Source organism: Peromyscus eremicus, chromosome 5, assembly GCF_949786415.1.
Source record: "Peromyscus eremicus chromosome 5, PerEre_H2_v1, whole genome shotgun sequence".
NCBI lineage: Eukaryota > Metazoa > Chordata > Mammalia > Rodentia > Cricetidae > Peromyscus > Peromyscus eremicus.
The window spans coordinates 97,488,723-97,509,287 of NC_081420.1; the positions used below are offsets into that span (position 1 = coordinate 97,488,723).

The window sequence follows — 20,565 nt, forward strand, 5'->3', positions numbered from 1 at the left end:
CTGTTCCAGCAAGGAGGGAGCAAGCACCCATTCACTCTCTGACTCACTGAAAAGGAGGACATCCCTCCAAAGATGGTCAGACACACTGAGGACAAAGGTCCAGGAGGTAAGAGTAGGAGGGTAAGTTCCATCTCTAATCAGCACTAAAAATGGTTTTATTTTACAAATAAACAAGGAAATAATGTAAAGAAAGCCTTTGAAAGGACTGTTTCAAGGCACTGACTTGTGCAGTAGAAATAAATCTCCAGTACTTAGTAAACTAGCATTCTCCCGACCCCTCCTCCCTGAGAATGGCTAGGGCAGGGAGGGCCAGAATCTGAGAATCAAACGAACTGCACAGCTTGGTGCTCTGGTCATGTTCCCAACAATAACTCGATGGAGGCTGAACCCAGGAGGAGATCAAGGGCAGTGTGTAATGGTCTTAGAGGTGACAAGAGTGAAGAGCATGGGCTCTGGGGGCAGCTGTCAGAGCCTGTAGGACGGGGCTAACAAAGTACCTGCTGCACTGGGCAGGTACCAGAACCAGTCACCATCTGTAAATGACACTACAAGTTTAGTCCCAGGACCCCTGTTTACCCAGCAGCAGAAGTGAGGACTCTGACGTCAGGGTACTCACCACTAGCTGTCCCCTCCTGCTTTGGTAGGGAGTCCTCAGGGTTGGGTTCTGTCTGCCTCTGTGTTACTGGCTTTGGCTCATCTGGTTCGTCATCCTCGGGAGTGACCAGCTTCATCAGGCTCTGGTTACACACATTGGCCACCTCCTTGATGCCTGTCTACTGATGTAAGGAGCTCCCCCATCAAACACCTCCTGAAGCCCCAGGCCACGAGTCTTCCTGGTCATGGGCTCCGTCCTCCCTGAGTCCTGTTCTTGCCACATGCACCCTTGTGAGATACTCTTCTCACAGGTGATCCCTCCTCCACTGGGATCTTTCCCACCCAAGGTACAGCAGAATGAGCTCAGAGTGGTGGAACCTTGGTACATGAGGTTGCTGTTTCATATCTGGAAGTAAACAGGTGAGGACTGGGGACAGCCAGCATTAGTCCTGTGTCCCTTGCTTTCCTAATCTACATTCAGCTCCATCTCCTGCTTCCTAGATGCTAGACCGTTTGGAGGAATGAAGGAGCCTAAGGGAGCCCCTTCCCACTTAGGATCCCTCCACTTCACAGTCTCTTCTCCACAGTGAAGGATACTTTTCTTGCGGTCATCATAGGCCAAGCAGGGCAGGACAGCAGTCAGGATCCCAGAGGAGTAGGGCAGCATTACCCGGCCCGCCAGCTGGATGAACTCCCGCATCCAGCACATGGCTGTAAGCTGAATCAGGTCATCTGGAAGGGGAATTGGTGGCTTCTAGAGGGGCTGGCACATGCATTGGAGAGTTCCCTCTCATCTAACATGCACAAAGGCTAGGCCTGGAGGTTGATGAATCAGGGGCTTGATTGCTTCTAGCTATGTGAATACAATACTTTCTGGACTCTCTGCCTCCTAAAGGTTAGTCAAGATAATGTTAAGAGAGAGCAATAATCTTGTGCTGGACTTTGAAAACAGCCATCATACCCTACCCTCCCTGAATCCATGCCCTATTGCAATATGACTGGTGTTTCATTTCTAAGTGAATTCATTTTCCTATCCTTAGATCCAGAAAACTGGCTTCTCTGGCCAATAGCATGTAGTTGTGGTGATGGTGTCTCTGGTTCCTATCTCTCTTGGAACCCTAGCCTACTGGATGCTGAGACTGCTAGCCCCACCCCTCATGCCAGTGAAGAGCCAGATGTGCGTGAGACCATCCCAGACCAGCTCCAACAGATCCCACAACTGGCTTCAGGGGCATGATTAGGTCCAGCCTGGCCTTGGGAGCAAAACCACCCAGCTGACCTGTAGGTTCACGGCCAGTAACAAGCAGCTGTTGCTGTGACTGCTTCACTGCGGTTTGATAACAACAGATGCTGAGGGAAAGGCGACTCTGACCTCTAAGCGCCCCACCTTTACCTATGGCAAAGCACGTCTACAAGATCTTCAGAGCAGGTAAAGGGCATCTGTTAAAGGAGAAGCCAGGTCTCTTCCTTACCCACACCTATCACCACTGCTTCCAGGTCCAGAGTCACAGACAGTGCCTCTCCCACCTGGACTCCCTTTTGCCACATACTGAAACTTGTGTATCAGAGACGGGGCTTCTGAGGAGGCAGTAGTGACTACAGGCCCTCCAAATACTCACCTGTGGTCTGGCAGTGGATCACCAGGATGTTGGCCATCTCAGCAAACTTCACACTGGAGGGGTTCTTCTTAATTTCTTTCAAGAATTCTCCAAGAACCACCTCACACCTACCAATGAGAAAAGGAGGAATGAGCTAGCATGTCAGCCCATTTCTGCTCTGGGTCACATCCCTACACTTGTCAGGACACTGAGCAGAGAAGGGAAGACGAGCTTTCCACTCCTCCATGGGGAAGGATATGGGAAGAAGTAAAGGGTGTGTCCTAGTCACCAGAATATGGAGCTGTATGTGATCATGGGCACCCAAAGGGAGTCTAGTGAGTGGCAGCTGCTTGATCCTTCCCCCCACCCACTCACATTTTCCGAATCTCTTTGCCATTGTCACCCAGGATCTGGAAAAGCCCATCCAGGATCTCCGGCAGGTAATCCAGCAGGTTAATGTCCGGCACTGACACCAGAACCAGGATCTGAAGGAGGAGGGCAGTGAGAGGGAGAGCTGGGAGACCTGGCTCAGGGACAGAGCCTTGTCTCCTACTCTCTTCCACTGGGACCAGCAGTGAAAAGGACTAGAGGCCTGTGTCATGGCACTGCACGTATCTATGGTGGACGGTGCTGGCAGCCATCATTTTTCTGCTCAATGGGCAAGGAACTGGGAGTCTGACTCCAAGACGATTTGGATGCTGGAGGAGAGGGGGGTTGATAGGGAAGGCTGGATGAAACCAGAAGGCTCGCAAAGGTGGAGCTGCTGGATGCAGCTCTAAGGGCTTCTGAGATCCTGGGCATTTTCTAGGACAAGGAAAGACTCTCATCCCTTCAGGAGCAAACAGGACAGGCAGTGAAGACGACACCAGACAAAGTGCTTTTGCTGCTTTGTTTTTTGAGACAGGGTCTCACTGTGTCGTCCTAACTGGCCGGGACCTTGCTTTATAGACCAGGCTGGCCTTGAACTCACAGAAATCTGACTGTTTCTGCCTCTTAAGTGCTGGGATTAAAGGATGTGTCACCATGTCCAGCCCATAGTGTTTTTCGTGATGAGGTGTCTGAAGTTATTAGGGATATACGAGGTGATATCTCTTAGCCCAAGGAAACACTGTGTGTGTCAGAGCTCATGGGACTAGACTCCTGGTGGCTAGAAGAATCTACCAAGGACTGGACCTTACCCAGGAGATGATGAACTGCCGGGCGTATTGGTTGTTGGAGTAAATCCTCTCCCGCAAAAGGGGGATGAAGCCCACCAGGTCAAACTTGTTGCTTTCTGTCACAATGTCCTGTGGGTCAAAGGAGTAAGGGCTATGAAGAGACAGAGCTTGGCTTGCTGTGCTGCAGGCCCTGGACTGACTTGAGGGTCAGGGAACCATGGAGTGAAACGGCAGATCCAGAGTCAGGTAGGAGAGAGAGGTCCTGGAGAATTGGTACTGCCACAGGCTCAAAGCCAAACAAGATGATGGATGGTGAGCAGAGAAAAGTCAAGAGACCCAAATGAATGACAAAACCCTACTCTGAAGTCTGGGGCAAAGCCCAGCATCCTGTCATGGGACACTGGGGTGGAAGTTCAACTTCATTGCTCTGGGTGAGGCATTAAAACACATGATTCTGGGCTGGAGAGATGGCTCAGCAGTTAAGAGCACTGGTTGCTATTCTTGAGGACCTAGGTTGAATTCTCAGCACCCATATGGCAGCTCACAACTAGCTGTAACTAGTTCCAGGGAATATGACACCCTCTTATTATTACCTCTGCTGTGATCAGGCACACAGGTGGTGCATAGACATACATGCAGGCAAAGCACCTAGACACATAAAATAGTAAGATAGATCCATCCCCCCAAAACAGAAGATTTTCATTTAGGGGGATGGCACAATTCTGTATTTTGACTGTGGTAGTGACACAGCTCTATATACTTGTCATGGAAACTGCATACCAGGCAGTAAGCTTTCAGACATATGTTATGTACTATATATAACAAAAATTTAAATGAGGAAAAACATCTTCAATGCCAGAATTTCTACTCTACACAGACAGAGGAATAAATTCTAAAAATAAAAGAGGGACAAAGTAGAAATACCTTTAAAAGTCGGTCTAGGAGTTCAGATCCACTTTTCACATTGGGGTCTGGGTCAGCAGCCAACTATGAGGCACCAAGATAGAGAAACAGAGGCAGCGTTCAGTCATTGACATGGAAGCTGAGGCACTAAAGCTAAGCAAGAGCTGAGGCCACGGTGCAGATTAGAACACCAAATGGTGTCTTCCCCAGAACCTGCCTCTGAGAAAGGTAGGGGAGGGAGTCAGTCAGTCAGTTACAGTGGAATTCCCATTTGTTCAGGGACAACCCCCCTTCCCCGCCTGCAAGCTCTGCTGGGGTTCTCAGGCCATGTTGTAACTAGATCAGACACTGGGTTTCCACTGGCTGCTCCCAGGGCATTCCCATCTTAAAAGGCTTGGTTCTCTCACAGAGACATCGGTGAGGGTGGCATTTAGAAATGTCCATGTTGTTCATTCTGCAGGGGTTACAGACTTTCTGGGCCACTATACATGGCTGGGGAGGGCAACTCCTCCAGGCTGAGGGAAGGCAACCCCACCAGGGTAAGGGGAGGGCAACTCTAACAATGTGAGGGGAGGCAACCCCACCAGGCTGAGCCATGAAGGAGAGCAATAGGGACCCTAAAGCTCTATAAGGGATTATTTAGCACGCCAGGGAGATTGTAATCACTGTCCTTACAGGGGACAGCCTGTACTGTGGAGTCACCATTATTGCCTTTGTCTGGGAGGTTACTGCTTCTCAAACTCCAGCTTTTCTGTTAATGTGTAAGGCAGGCTGACACTTTTCACCAAGTGCAATGAAGACAGACAGGGACATCAAGACTATACAGATAAAAGTCTATGAAAAATTAGATTCAGACAGTATGTGTCCCTTGTAGCAACATGCTTATTATCTGCTCCACTTGCATCTGGGCAGTGTCCTAGAAAGTCAGGTTAGCTGGGCGGTCTGTTCTTAGCCTCATCAGAAGTTACCTTACTCAGCCCGTCAAACAGAACGTTGAAGTGTGGCAGCACTGCACCTCGGGCCACCTTGACGATGTTGTAGAGGGCCTCACAAGCGTAGTAGCGCAGCCTACTGTCTGCATCATTAAAGCAGGTCAGCACTGGTTCAATCAGCTCCTTCAGGTAGAGCCCTGAGTCCTGCAATGAGCAGAAGGAGAACAGTCAGAAGGGCTAGGCCCCTGGCTTTGCAGCCGGCAGACTCAGCTGGTGGAGCTGATGGCCTGGTGCCATCCCAAGCCAGCCTCCCAGAAGTGGGACCACTCTATGGGGACATGGCTGTCAGGCCACAAGGCCATGTTTGCTGGTAGTCTTATATGCGGAATAGTCTTGATAAAATACAAGTCTGCAATGGCCCCGCTGGAGCTTGGGTTGGAAGGTATCTGGGCACCTCAGTCAGAATGAAGTCCATTCCTGGTGTTTGTTCCTCAGGAGAAAACATACCTTGCCCAGGGCGATAGAGCAGGCTGCCAGGCCGATGAGGCCCCCTTTCCGGCTGTGGGGATGCTGGGACAGGGCAAACTCCTGAGACAGGGTCTGGATCACATGTTTGATTTGCATGGTATTGTTCTGGGCCACGAAGTCCCGCACCAGCCTGGAAAGGGAGGAGAGAGGGGCTGTGGGACAGGTGATACCAGGCTGTCCCTGTGGCCTGGGCTCTACAGAGATGACCTTTACAAAAGAAGACTGGGGTCCTCCTCTGTGGGCAGGTCCTCTCAGCTCTGCTGCTACCTGGGTCTTAACTGTTGCCCTACCCAGGGTTTTAGTTTCCCTTTTGCAGTGAGGAATAGTGGGGCCAGCTCACTTCTAGGAATCTGAGAGAATGTAAATTAATGTCTTACCAAGTATCAAAAATGCAATGCTTTTTTTTTTTTTAAAAGATATAACCTATCTTTATCAAACCCTTGCTCAGCTTTGCACTCATGCATCCAAGGAGTCCTCTGATCTGTGCTGGGGATGCAGAGCTTCATCTGGCTCCAGCCCAGTGGCGAAATCCAAACACAAACAGAAAATTGTAGTAAAATGTAGTGCTACCACAGATGCAGAACATACTGTCTATGTCCAAGAGGCTGACAGAATGGTCCCATTTGAGACGTTATTTAAGTAAAGAAAGCCAGGTGTACTAGTCCATTGCCTATTATAATGAAATGCCAGAGCCAGAATACTTATAAAGAAAAGAGGTTTATTTAACTCATAGGTTAGGAGACTCATGGGTAATATGCATGCATCAGCTCATGGTAAAGGAAGGCTCATGTATGGAAGGAAAGCATGTCATTATGGGGGCTGAGGTTAGGATGGCTAAAGGGCTTTTAGGTGGGAGTTGTCAGATCACAGGCCCTGACTCTAAAAGCAGCAGCTTATAAGAAGGTTGGAAAAGAACACATGCACTAAACCCGTGCAGTCTCCCAAACAGGACAAACCAGCCAGGTGAAGCCTGGTGTTTCATCAGTGGACCTGAGAAGAGCTCTACAGACAACACACAAAACAGCTGGAGCATTGGTGGTTCAGTGGTAGAATTCTCGCCTGCCACGCGGGAGGCCCGGGTTCGATTCCCGGCCAATGCAGAGCTAGCCTTTTTTTTTTTTTTTTTTTTTTTTTTGGGATTTCTGCCCAGAGTCCATGGAGAGCTGCTGGGCTCTTCAACAAGTAGGAGTTGGCTGTAGGAGTCTGACTTCCTCGCCTCCACCTGAAAGGGGACTCCACAGCACTGCCCTTAGTCTGGGCCAGCCGCCAGGAAGAGGCAGTGTGAAAGCTGAGAGAGGCACAACAGTTCAACAGGACCCGTGCAGCAGAGGGGAGGCTTGCCCAGTCTCCACGGGTTTTGCCACTTACTGAGGAGGAGGGAGTGGAGCCGTCTTTCCTGTCTCAAGGCCCCAAGGCAAATCTACTTCACACAAACTCATACCCACCCTTTGCTCCCTCCTGATCTGGAGCTAGCTGCTCTGGCAGCTGTGCTGATGTGGCAGTATCAGAAACTGGGTTCACAGTCTGTGACTTAACACAGACACGAGGAGGCCCAGGAATGGGGTTAAAGGGAGGTGCCACACAGCTGCTGACAGCTGGAGCATTGGTGGTTCAGTGGTAGAATTCTCGCCTGCCACGCGGGAGGCCCGGGTTCGATTCCCGGCCAATGCAGTAGCAATCCTTTTAATTCTAAGAGATGAAAGTGAATACTTTGTACTGCTTAAGTTAAAAGCATACTCATAAAATTGCAAATGACTTGTTTTTGGCTTGATTTTTTAAAAATGTTCTTGACGGAAAACCATTTCCTAAATTCCACAGAGGTCCTGAACCACACATGGGGTTACACCACAGCCACTATGAGTAACTCTGCCTCCCACTCCAGCCCAGAACCCTAGTTCTGCTTTTGCCTGGCACAAGCCACAGCAGCTCCTGGAATGTGAGGACACAGTGAGGACATGAATCCTCCAGGTTCAAGCCAGGCCCCAAGAGGAGAGACAGCCTCTCTCCCACAGTCATCCTGAGACTAGCTCCTCTCCCCCTCTTGCAGATTCCTGGACATTCATTCATTCGTGCAGCCGCGGGGGAGTGCTCCCCTAGATGACAGCCCTGCGCAGATGCATTATTCCCCGGCTGTGAAGGACGCTATGCTGGGGTGGGTAGAGAAAACACCAGAGTCCTCCAGGACGACAGCACAAACCCACCAAGAGTGAACAGTGGTGAGGAAAGCTGTCGTCCGACAGGAGAAACGTGTTGTGGTCTATGCGGGCAGGCATGGGAGAGAGTTCTGAAGCCCGGGTAGGTGTTGATTCTGGCTGAGAGGTATGATGGGCAAGCATTTGGCTTGGCAGAAGCAAGGCCAAGGTTTGGAAAGGTGGCTCTTAGCAGTGCAAGACCCTGAAGGCTGGCAAAGCAACTGCATCTCCCTCTGGTGGCCACAAGGAGCCATGGAACTTGGCCAGCAGGGGATGGATGGGATGATCTAAGCTGTGAGTTGGGCGCTAGGAATCTGAAAGGCGGTAAGGAAGCTCTGAAGACAGCACAGGCTCCCAGACAGTCCTACTGGTAAAAGGGGGCAGGGAGGGGGAGAAGGAATAGGGCCTTGGCGCCATAGTCACAGCTTTCAATAACAACAGGGGTTTTAAAGGAGAAGATGCAAAGTGGGGACAATTCATGAGCTCAGTGGCACCTTCTTCCTTTGTTGGACACCAGTTGGGAGACTTAGCAGGGCTCAACTTGATCACCCCAGGCCACTACAAAGGTCACCCTAGGCCATTACAAAGAGCGTTAAAGTCCCATGTGCACAGGGCTCATTACATTAAGTGTAATTTTTCTCCAGGCAAACAAGTGTCCACAAGCAATTGTGCCCTCTGGAGGGGAAACTTTTCTAGCACCTTCTCATCAATATTACTAGTTCAGACAGCACAGCGGCTATCCTGGGGACAGTCTTGTTCCACCAATCAAGCCCACTCTTAGCAATCAAAACAGGCCACATGACCTCTCTAGTCTGTCCACTCCCCAGTATCACCTTCCACTTCCACCAGCCCCAGCTTCCTAGGGTGTCTGCTCCTCTGTCCATCAGGTGCGCCCTCCTCCTCATTCACCCTGCCTCTCGAATCCCTCTTTGGCTTCCTGCCCTCTCATGGTCTACAACAACCAACTAAGGTACTAGTCCCAGTTGCCCCATTCCTCCAATGCACCCAGAAGCACTTAGTGTCCGAAGTGTACTGATCGATGTCACCTTCTACCTCCATAATGTCTCATTCTTCTCTGCAACTCTAGGGTCAGCTGTCTCCAGATCAGTGTTATGTATCAGCAGCTGGCCAATCCGTAAACACCTGCCAGTGGAGGCAGTCTGTAAAGGCCGGCAGAGCTGATGGGGGCACAAGCTGTAGGGCAAACATAGGCAAAGCCTTGTGCTGCCATGTTGCTAGCACGGGCAAACCTGACCTGCGGGGCTAACTGATACAGCATCCGATGATGGTGCTGAGCCCTTCTAATCTTATCACAAGTTAGCATGAGCAAAGGACACTGTTCCTGTGATCTCCAAACACACACTGAGAAGAGCCCAGCTCACTACAGCCATGGCTGGTACCTGCAGAAAGACACACACATACACACATACACACACACACACACACTGGGATGTGACCTGAAGCGATCCTGCTGAGGGGCAGCTGCACTCTAAAACTGTGCCCTCAGCCAGCCAGTGCCTTGGTCTCGTGACTTCACAGGGAGAGTGCAGAGAAAAAGAGCAACCACAAGGGAAGCAGAGTAAGTGAAGTTCAACAGCAGGCACCCCAGCTCCAGGCCGAGTCTTCTTCAAAGACTCTAGGCTGCCTCAGCTTTCAACTACAGCGTGGGAGACAGAGGTGGGGGGTCTTTGGCTGAACTTGTTTTTGAAGTTAATATCTGGCCCAGAAACTCTCCCGATCCCGAATCCCTGGGGTCCTTCAATGACACAAAGGCCTCAGAATTTACTGTTCTATACTCTGGTTGCTACCGCCTGGTTTCCCCACAAAGTGTTGAAAATGGTTCAACAAGAGAGTCCCCCAGTGGCTCTGTGTCCTCTAGTGGTTTCTCAGAGCCTCTGCTTGCAACAGGCTGGAAGTATGGGAGGCTGGCAGAGACAGACACCCAAGACAGGAGCCCCAGTGTTGGCCAACACCAGGTTTAACAACTCCATGATATCAAAGAGACTGCTACACTGACTATTCCTTTGGCAGAGGGAACTACATATGGTGGAATACTATGGGATTGTTATCAGCCAAGAGAAAACGTGGGGCCACACACTGTGCTACCCAGCTACAGCCTGCATTGATAGCCCTGGTGACAGTCACAGGCCACACAAGGACTGGTGAGTCAGTGAGCACTCACGCTATGCTGTAGACCTTAGAGGTCAGCTATTATCATGACAGTAGCTACTATCACACTCAACTTCTAGATCTGAACAACCCTAGGGAAATTAAGTCCATTCTCAGGATCATAGAAGGTTTGAACCCTTGATATCAACAAAGTATATCCTTTCAACTGTGTCACACTTTCTTCCTCCTCTTGAGGCCACTGGAGCTGGAAAGTGAACACATTCAGTGATGATTCTCTTGTGCAGACTCAAGCCCTCAGGTGACATGAAGCGTTTCTGTACATCACTCCCCACTGCGCAGTGTTCAGACATCCCTGAAGTCTCCTCCATGCACACAAGGAGTGCAGACAAGGCACATCCTCAAGATATTCTATTGTGAAGATAAGAAACAAATAAACACTGCCTGAGCACTTACTGTCTGCCAGGCAATGTATGTACACATGTGTGCTGGCTAGTTTTATGTCAACTTGACACAAGCTACAGTCATCTAAGAGGAGGGAAACTCAATTTTGGAAATGCCCCAGATGATCAAGCTGTAAGCAAAGAGGACTGCAGGACATTTCCTTAACTAGTGACTGATGGGGAAGGGATCAACTCATTGTAGGTGGGGACACTCCTGGGCTCGTGGTCCTGGGTTCTATAACAAAGCAGGCTGAACAAGCCACGAGGAGCAAACCTGTAAGCAGCACCCCTCCATGGTCGGTCAATCAGCTTCAGGTTGTTCCCTGTTTGAGCTCCTGTCCTGACTTCCTTTGATGCTGAACAGTGATGCAAAAACTAAGCCAAATAAACATGGTCTTCCAATTGCTTTTGGTAATGGTGTTTCACCACAGCAATGATAACCTTAACTAAGACAACTGGTGATCAAATTTAAACCTAAAACCTGCCACCCAGTCTGGTACTTACTCTTCAATCCAGTTTACAGCCGAGGAAACTAAGCAACACAAGGCCACACAGCTTTGTAAATTAATCATAAGAATTTCACTTTAAAAAAGAATACCAGACAATGTGTATCACATACTCTGCACTGCATGTGCTCAAGCACCCGCACCACAGCAAAGTGAGAACCAGGAGATAATGTGTTCTACACACACCACCCAAGCAACGCCCATTCAACAGACGCTGACCAAGTAGCCTGTCTCATTCTGGCTCTAAGGAGGATATAAAGGTAAGCCCAGAGTTGACATTCATTCCTTTGTTAGGAAACTTGCAGCCTGGACGTGGGGCTGCCTTTTTAAATTTTTACCCCCCTGCAAATCCAATTCTGTCTCAGTTCTCCATATGACATATGTACTCAGAAGGCACATCCAGGCAGTGATTTCCCAAAGAGAATCTGGGTAAGTATATCTCCATCTGCTCCATCGAGTACTGGAGTAAGTTGTTTTCCATTTGCTCACACATCACCAGAAAACTGAATGGGAATGAACACGTGCCTCTGAGGACAGGCCAAGTATCTTCTGACAAGGCCTGAGACTTAACTCACAAAACACATACTGAGTTAGGGAACAAGCTGGGAGTGAAGATAATAAAAAATATGATTTGCATGCATATAATTATCAAGGGATAAACATATTGTTTAAAAAAATACCTAAGGGCTGGAGAGATAGCTCAGCAGTTAAGCCACTTGAGGCTCTTCCAGAGGACGTGAGTTCAATTCCCAGCACTCAAATGGTAGCACCCAACTGTCTGTAACTCTAGTTCCAGGGAATCTGATGCCCTCTTCTGGCTGGCTTCCATAGGCACAAGCACACATGCAGGGAAAACATTCATATACATAATACAAACAAAAAGTCTGACACAATTCCTCAACCAAAATCGTACCAAGCATCCACTGGATATGGCTGGGAGAAAGGAGGATTTTGATTTTAGGTGACAACAATTGTGACCATTGGGTAAGTGCTCTCCTCACACTGTAACGATATAACAACTGTCTTCTCACTTCAAAGACAAGATATAATCTACAAGCCATTGATTAACTACTTGCAAGTATACAGCCCAGTGGCTGTTGTACAGAGCTGTACAGCTAGTACAACAATAACTTGAAGGCATTTCCACAAGCTCTAAAGAAAATCTGTGTCCCTTGGCTGTCACTCTCCTTTCTCTAGCTTTTCTCTTTCAATTCTGGCAACCACAATCTGCTGCTGTCTCTAGAGATACGGTGCTTCTGACCTTCTGTAACTGGCTGGCTTCACCCAGCATGCTTTCAAGGCACATCCAAAAAAAAAAAAAAAAAAAAAAAAAGGCACAGAGACATTCAACCAGAAGTCACAAATGCAATCTTATCCAGGCGGTGGTGGCGCATACCTTTAATCCCACTACTTGGGAGGCGGAGGCAGGTGGATCTCTGAGTTCGACGCCAGCCTGGTCTCCAGAGCGGGATCCAGGACAGCCAGGGCTACACAGAGAGACCCTGTCTCAAAACAAACAAACAAACAAACAAACAAACAAACAAGCAAGCAAGCAATCTTCACAGGAGGTAGGCAGGGGAGTCAAACAAAGCCAATGGAGGTACTGGTGTGACAAGCCTTGGTGAGCAGCATGCCAGCAGATGGGTAAGGAGTTGGCTCTTACTGAACAGGAATGTGGCACCCCCAGCCATAGCTCCACAGAAACCCATATTTCTTTCTTTTCTTCTTTTTATTGAGACAGCATTTTTACTGTGTAACCACCTTGGCGTCTGGGAAGTCTCTCTGTAGACCAGGCTGGCCTCAAACTCACAGAGATCTGTCTGTCTCCCCTCCCGAGTGCTGGGATCAAAGTTTCATGCTACCACCACCCAGCAAGAAAACCCAACTTTCATTGTGAACCAGGAGCGGTGGTGGTGCAAGTCTGTGGTCCCAGTACTCAAAAGATGGAGGCAGGCGGATCTCTACTTCAAGGTCATCCTCTGTTACACAGGGAATTTGAGGTCAGCATGGGATACATGAGACCCTGTCTCAAATTCTCAGTTTCAAATGCTCTGAGATTCAGGCCAAAGCAAACAGTCCTGTGGGCAGAACACAGGCCACTGCCAGCCTCTGACCCCGGACTAAGCAATCTGCTGTAGGTCCCGCTGCTGATAAACAGCAGGGCTAAGCCTAAGCTCCAAACTTCACAAGTTGCCTCAAACCACTCTAGGACACAACCAGGAACTATGCAAGTATCCTTCAGAGCTCTGGTCCCTAACTGTGCCTGGGCTCTCAAGCACACCACATCAGCAGGCTTTTGGAATCCGAAGTGCAGGTAAGATTGCACTTGCTGGAGTTGTACGGCTGGTGGTGGAAGCTAAGCTCAGGAACACCAGAGAAGCCATTGTGAAAAATGTGCCCTTCCCACGGCCAGCAGCAGGACAGAGCAAGCCTCCTCTCTACAGAGGCTGCACGACCTGCTCTAATAACCACAGTGTACCTCTCTCCTAGATTTACCTCTCCAGGAGGGAATAGACCAGCATCTTACCAATCTTTTCATTAATACTGATCAATCACTGTGTCCCTTGAAATTGAAAAGCCACAAAACCCGAAGTGGGGACTGGGATGTAGTGTAGTTGGCAGAGTGCTTGCCTAGCATGCATGAGACTCTGATTTCCATCCCCAACATTGACTAAAACCAGGTGCGGTGGAGGTGCAAGCCTGTGGTCCCAGTACTCAAAAGATGGAGGCAGGCTGATCTCTACTTCAAGGTCATCCTCTGTTACACAGGGAACTTGAGGTCAGCATGGGATACATGAGACCCTGTCTCAAAAAAATAAACAGGGGTGGGGGGGGAGGTATCTTAGTTGGTAGAGTGCTTGCCCAACATGCACGAAGCCCCGAGTTCTATGCCCAGCACTACACAGATCAGACATGGTGACACATACTTACAATCTCAGTACTTAGGAGGAGGAGATAGAAGTTCAAGGTCATCTTTGGCTACACAAGGAGTTTGAGGCTAGCCTGGGCTACATGAAAACCTTTCTTAAAAACAAACAAACAAACAAAAAACTCCTCAAAACAAACACAACAACCCAGAGCTGCCATTCTAAAACTGAGTGCCTTCACCTTTCTGCTATTGTGGCAGCATGCAGACTGAGGCAGTGGGAGGGAAGCTCTTCAGGGCCTATGCCCAGCAGGCTCGCAGTAGGTGCAATTAGACACTGGTCACAACATGCTAGCACAGTGGAACCAAGCATACCTTTGCTTGCAGGTTTAGTGTCTGAGGACCTGCAATAACTATAAAAGATCTTACCTCCCACAGGAACACCAAATGCAGTACTGGCTGTCATCTGAGCAGATGGGCTCTAGAGAACTCAACACAGTAGCTAAAGCCACTACAGAGATGTCCAAGGATGAAATTCATTGTCCACACATCACCCTTGAGTGGGGGAACCCACTATCAGAAGTGGGATTTCTTGCTTAGAGGGAGAGTTTATACACCCAGCTTATGGGGATGCCTTTTGGGACAGATAAACCTGGGTTGTACATCCAGGTTCTGGCTGTAAACCTGGGAAAGATGATATAATAAGAAATCTCCACTTTCTCATCTGTGAAATGGATTAGCACCATCTGGTTCACAGGGCAGTGAGAGGAAGGGTGGGTGGACAATGGCTAAACACAGGGATGCTTTTCTTTTTTTTTTCTTTTTTCTTTTTTTGGTTTTTCAAGACAGGGTTTCTCTGTGTAGCTTTGCGCCTTTCCTGGAACTCACTTTGTAGACCAGGCTAGCCTCGAACTCACAGAGATCTGCCTGCCTCTGCCTCCCAGTGCTGGGATTAAAGGCATGCGCCACCACCGCCCGGCACAGGGATGCTTTTGTACATCTCTCTGTATCCCACTTCTACCCCTGTGGTGGGGCAGATGGAACTTTACACACGTGTGGCCTTAGGTTTCACTGTACTTACTGATGATCATAGTGACCAAGTGCCTTTTATACTCCAACTTCACAAGCTGAGGTGCTAACCCCAAAGTGCCTGTATGTGGAGAAAAAGCCCAGCCCCTAGAACCGTGAGAAGTGAACGGCTATTACCGAAACCACCGGCTATGGTACTTCGTTATAGCAGCAGGGGTAGACCATTCTAACCCTATCTGTGCACTTAGGGATTTTTGAGAAAAGCTCAAAATACACTTAACACCTCTCAGTTTACATTACTTCCCCTCACCTTCCACTTCACCCAATGGGCAGTTTCAGTTAGAGCAACTAAGGAAGCCTGAGACTCCTGCCTCCTTGAAAACCACAAAGCAGTTTCCTATTCTGCCTTTGAGATTTGAATCTTATTCTCTAGAGCTGTACTTTAAAGAGTCCTAATCATATCTCACTCTGACTACTGGGCTCAGCTGTCCATGAGGTTGTGTGGGCTTCCTGCTCAGTCTAGGAAAGGCAAGGGCAAACCTAATGCGCAGACGGGTCTTTGGTCTCTTCCTGAGAGATGGCATGATGTGAAGGTCTAGAGCTTCTAGACAAACACTTCATTGCTCACTGAGCTTTATCACCCGTACTTCCAGAGTTGTACCAGTTTCCTACTGGCTACTGTTACAAGTTACCACAAACTTAGAAGCTTAAGACACAACTTATGGATCTTACTGAGCTAATCAAGGTATGGGCAAGTTGCTTTACATTTTGGAGGTTCTACAGAAGCAGTTCTCAACCTGTGGGTCGAGAGCCCTTTGATATCCTGCATATCAGATATTTATACTGTGATTCATAACAATAGCAAAATTATAGTTATGAAATAGCAATGAAATAATTGTATGGTTGGAGGTTACCATAACATGAAAACTGTATTCAAGGGTCGGTGCATTTGGAAGGTTGAGAACCACTGCTCTACAGGAAAATCCACCTTCTGACCAGCTTCTAGATGATGCCCACACTCTCTGGCTAGCTGCCCCTTAGAACTTCAAAGCCAGTGATGGCTGCTGGAGTCTCTAATACTCTTCTTGGTTCCCTCTTTCACACTAAAGGATGCTTGCAGTTACAGTGGGTCCACAGAGTAATCTAGGCTACTCTTCCCATTTTAAAGTCACCTGATCAGTAACCTTGATTGTATCTGCTGTCCCCTCTCCCCATCCTTTGGCTCTGTGATGTATAACAGAGGCATGTCCAGCTACACTTGCATGTACGTGTGCATGAGAAGGCTAGAAGCCAACTTTGGGTAGTTGTCTCCATCACAGGAAAGATAAATAGAACTTTAGTTTTTGACACTGGGTCTCTCACTGAACCTGGAGCTCACTGTTTCACCTAGACAGACTGAGCAAACCTGGGGTTCTAGGTGCATGCTACCAACCCCAGGTTTTACGTAAGTGCTGGGGATCCAAACTCAGGTTCTCACACTGGCAAAGCAAGGACTTTTCCCACCGTGGTGTTTGAATGAGAAACATCCCCCATAGGTTTGCATATCTAAACATTTGGTTGCCAGTAGTGGCACTGTCTGGGGGGAGTTACAGAACCTTTAGGAGGTGGAGCCTTGCTGGAAGTATGTCACTGGAGGTAGGCTCCGGCAGTTTACAGCCTCATCCCACTTGCAGTTTGCTCTTTTTGCTTTATGAGAGTGGATGGGGATGTGATTTCTCAGCTTCCTGTTCCAGCCGTGGGCTGCCACGCATCCCCGGCCATTTTGGACTTCCCCTATGAAACCATAAACCAAAACAAACCCTTTCTTCCACAAGTTGACTTTGGCTCATGGTGTTTTACTGCAGCAACAGAAAAAGAACTAATGTTCCCACTGAGTCATCTCCTCAGGCTCATACCTGCTATCTTAAATCACATATTCACAGGTTCCAGGGATTAAGTTATCTTCTGGAGACCATTATTCTGACAACCAAAAAGTGGCAAGAGCAGTACTGATATAAAACAATTATAAATACGTAAAATAATTATGTAACAGCTGTTTGTACATTATGTAACAGTTGCAATGTGTCCAGTACTGCATTAACCACTTTTACAACATTAGCTCCAGTAATCAAATGCTCCAATGAATACTATTATTAGTTTGCAGATGAGGACATTGAGGTTAATTAGGTTGCTCAGGCTCACCTAACTAGTGAACAGGAGTCTGAAGCCCAGCTACCAGACTTTAGAGCTCTGAACCACTATTCCATGTGGTCTCTTAAGAAACAGGGTACCTTGGAGGGGTCACTCACCTAAGAACAGAACAGGCACACTCATTTCTGTAGCACATGCGCTGTCTACACTCCATAGGCAACTGCCAATGTTCTGACTTCTATGGGGTGTCTATGGGGCTTGATTAATAGACTATTTGGCTGAGGATTAGTTTGCCAGGATTAGTTTGATGAATAACATATGTAAATATGGAATTTTCTATGTATAGAATAGAGGGTCTTTGAAGTTAGCCCTTGTCAAACTCTAACATGTGCAACAGTCATGCAGGGATCTTGTTTAAGTGCCAATTCTAACTCACTCTAGGATGAAGCTAGAGTCTCTTTTCAGTGGCCGTCTGCAGGCCACTTTTGAGTAGCAAAGTCCTTAACTATAATGCTACTTTCCTGTCAAAACAGTAAAACTATCCATTCTTGTGGTCATGTATCAAATGCCACTAGGCACTGTGCTAAGTGCAGAAGATAAATAAACCATCTTTGCTCTTAAGGAGGTCATAGTCCCCTTAAAGTTTCTCTGAATTTTACAAATCCAGGGCAGTATCTAATACAAAAAATTAACAACAAAGCTCCTACAGAACTACCTGCAGGGAATACTTATACAGACTGTGCTGGAAGCAGGATGTTGTGACAGCCTCTGTTCAAGGACCTAACAGATGACTCAGGCCAGGATAAAAGCAGGTACTTCTGTGAAGCTGCGTGGGTGGACAAAACTGGTGTCAGTATGCAAGTGGATCTTAATTGTTTCTCAAAGGTCCATGTATTCAAGGTGGAGTCCCAGGCTGGCACTATTTGGAGATAACAGGGTTTTAGAGTCAGGCTGACTGAGAGCTCTTTTTGGGGGTGTCCTTAAAGGGCTTTCCCATAAACCCAAAGCAACAGGGCCAAATGATCACAGATTACCCAGCCCATTTAAATCTTGAGTGTTTGATATAGTAATGGAAGGTTGACTAATACAGAGTGCAACTTCACAAAGCCAACAGAACATAGACACACAACCATGCCTATACACTATCTTTGGGTCCCACTATTCAGCATGGCAATCCTGTTAAGACTTGCCAAGCACTGGAAAGCAAGGATGTAAACAGAAAGCTTACATCCTAAAAGAGGTAGCTCAAAAAAAGTGGTGGCTGAGGAAGGAAACAGCCAGAGTGGACATGCTGAGTACTGCAGAGGAATGGGAGGGTCTTCTTACCTAAGTCCAAAGCCATTAGTCTAGGACAAAGCAGTTGTTCTCAACTGGTGTGATTTTGTACCTTCAAGGGACATTTGGCAATGTCTGAAGACAATTTGGGTTGTCACACTGATGGAGTACTACTGGCATCTAGTGGGTAAAGGGTAGAGGGACTGCTAAAAATCCCACAAGGCTTAGAACGGCCCACTACAGCCAAGAATTATGCATCCCCAAATATCAACAGCACCGAGGTTAAGAAACCTTGAGTAAAGAATCTATCCTAGGTCAATAAATGAGCACTACTCCATAGCTTAGGGCTGTCCAAGTGAGCACTGTACAATGACAGAAATGTTTTCTATTCTGCACTGCACCTGGAATATGGGTAGTGAAACTGATTTTTTTTTTTTAAATTTTTTATTTTTCGAGACAGGGTTTCTCTATGTAGTTTTGGTGCCTGTCCTGGATCTTGTTCTGTAGACCAGGCTGATCTCGAACTCACAGAGATCCGCCTGCCTCTGCCTCCCGAGTGCTGGGATTAAAGGCATGGGCCACCACCGCCCATCTGTGAAACCGATTTTTTATTTAAAATGAATTCAATATTTTATTTTTTTAACCAATTTATTACTTTTTTTTTCCTTTACTTTGGTCTAACTAATCTCAAATTTGTACACCATTTCTGCTTCAGCCTTCCAAGTGCCAGAATTACAGGCCTGTATCACCAGTCTATCTTAAATTTAAGTAGATACATACGGTCAGTCGTTACCATGTTGGACATTTAAGCTCCAGGACTTTAGTGTTTTTCTAGTTTCACAGGCTGCTTCTTTCCACTCTTCTGAAACCATCTACTCACTTGACTGTCACTAAGATTTGACTGAGGGTAAAAAACTTCACGCGCTCACACACACATACTCAGTAAAAATTACCAATTAAACATTCCCTGTTCCGAACACCTGGAAACAAAGCAAACATCAACGCACCGTTACACACGTATAATTTTGCAGAAGAGAAGGTCAGATTTCCCCCAATTACACTGGCAAGGAAGAGTGACACGACTAAAGATTAAACATGACAAGCCTCTGAGCAGCGGATCACGCTTTGACCTGATTTCTGCACTGGGCCATTTAACGGTCTCTTCAGAAGCTGTTAAGAGCCGGCGGGACAACATCACAAGGAAGTTCTCCACCCCTTCAGAGAGGCCACTTTCTGATCTTGCCGGCTTTGACTGAGGCCACAAGAAGGATTACCCTGGTGTCAGGCACTGTGCTAAGTATTGCACATACGTTGTTAGTTCATTTTCACTGCTGCTATTTGGGGGCACCAGGAGGTTAAAGAACTTGGCAATGATGGGGCTCCTGGATTTCCCGCTCTAAAGCAATGTGCTAAGAGAGGTCAATACCGAACCCGAGGCCAGCAAAGCCAGCAGGAGCTGCATAGCCAGGGCGGGGTCTCAGGAGCTCTTACTTCTCGATCTCCAGCGCAGCCACCTTCCGCTTTTCGTAGAGTTTATCATTCAGGGCACGCACGATGTTGGGCGTGAGCGGCGCGAAATCCTTCTCCGGGTTCATGGTGGCAGCTCGCGCTGCGCCCGGGAGCTTCGAGACACCTTAGCCCGAGGCTGCCGGGGCTGCGCCAGGGCGAGGGGAGTGTGAGGCTCGGCAGGGACCCCGGAGCCCGCTCATGGGCTACACCGTCCCGGGCCCTCCTGCCTTGTTCTGCCGTCGCGCGCCGCCTCAGGTACCTTGCCCGGACCCTGCTCTCCCACGCGGAGCCCGGACCGCCCCACAGCTCACGCGACCAGCTCCCGCCAGGAACCGGCAACGCTCACTGGGCCGCGGCCATGTTACTCAGGTCACGTGACGCCGCAAGCACTTCCGCCTTCCGCTGGCCGAAGGTTCCGCCTCTCCACGGCCACGCCCCCGCGCGCTTTCGGTGGCGCATTGGCCACGCTCCTCAGGGCTCCACCCCCTCCCCGCCCGCGGCTCGGTTCGGTGCTGTGTTTTGTGTGAGAGTGGAGAGCAGGTGGTGGGTGGAGCTTCAGACGTGCTGCCAGGGTTTATCTCGCAGCCGGCTTCTGGAAATGGAATTTACGGAGGGAGCCTAACTCAGTTTAATTTATGCATTAGTTCTTTAGTCACTTAACAGTCACTCGCGCTTATGCCAACGTTTCCAACATTTTCACTATTTCCTAGCCATTTGTCTTTACATTGTGTGTGTGTGTGTGTGTGTGTGTGTGTGTGTGTGTACATCAAGGTGCC

The 20,565-nt window shown here is 48.4% G+C and overlaps 1 protein-coding gene and 2 non-coding genes across 3 annotated transcripts in view; 2 read left to right on the forward strand and 1 right to left on the reverse strand.

Moving 5' to 3' along the window:
- Positions 1-20,175, reverse strand: part of Vac14 (VAC14 component of PIKFYVE complex) — a 114,545-nt gene extending 94,370 nt beyond the window's left edge. Inside the window, exons 1-9 of the mRNA XM_059264007.1 lie at positions 19,772-20,175; positions 5,692-5,842; positions 5,221-5,388; positions 4,274-4,336; positions 3,371-3,478; positions 2,568-2,677; positions 2,214-2,320; positions 1,192-1,326; positions 617-769 (exon numbers count right to left, since the gene is read on the reverse strand). Coding sequence (XP_059119990.1) covers positions 617-769; positions 1,192-1,326; positions 2,214-2,320; positions 2,568-2,677; positions 3,371-3,478; positions 4,274-4,336; positions 5,221-5,388; positions 5,692-5,842; positions 19,772-19,875 — 1,099 coding nt within the window. The 5' untranslated portion in view covers positions 19,876-20,175. The remainder of the gene's footprint in view (positions 1-616; positions 770-1,191; positions 1,327-2,213; positions 2,321-2,567; positions 2,678-3,370; positions 3,479-4,273; positions 4,337-5,220; positions 5,389-5,691; positions 5,843-19,771) is intronic.
- Positions 6,742-6,812, forward strand: Trnag-gcc (transfer RNA glycine (anticodon GCC)). The gene has a single exon. It is a non-coding gene; the product is annotated as a tRNA-Gly (tRNA).
- Positions 7,313-7,383, forward strand: Trnag-gcc (transfer RNA glycine (anticodon GCC)). Its single transcript has one exon. It is a non-coding gene; the product is annotated as a tRNA-Gly (tRNA).
- Positions 20,176-20,565: the final 390 nt, after the last annotated feature.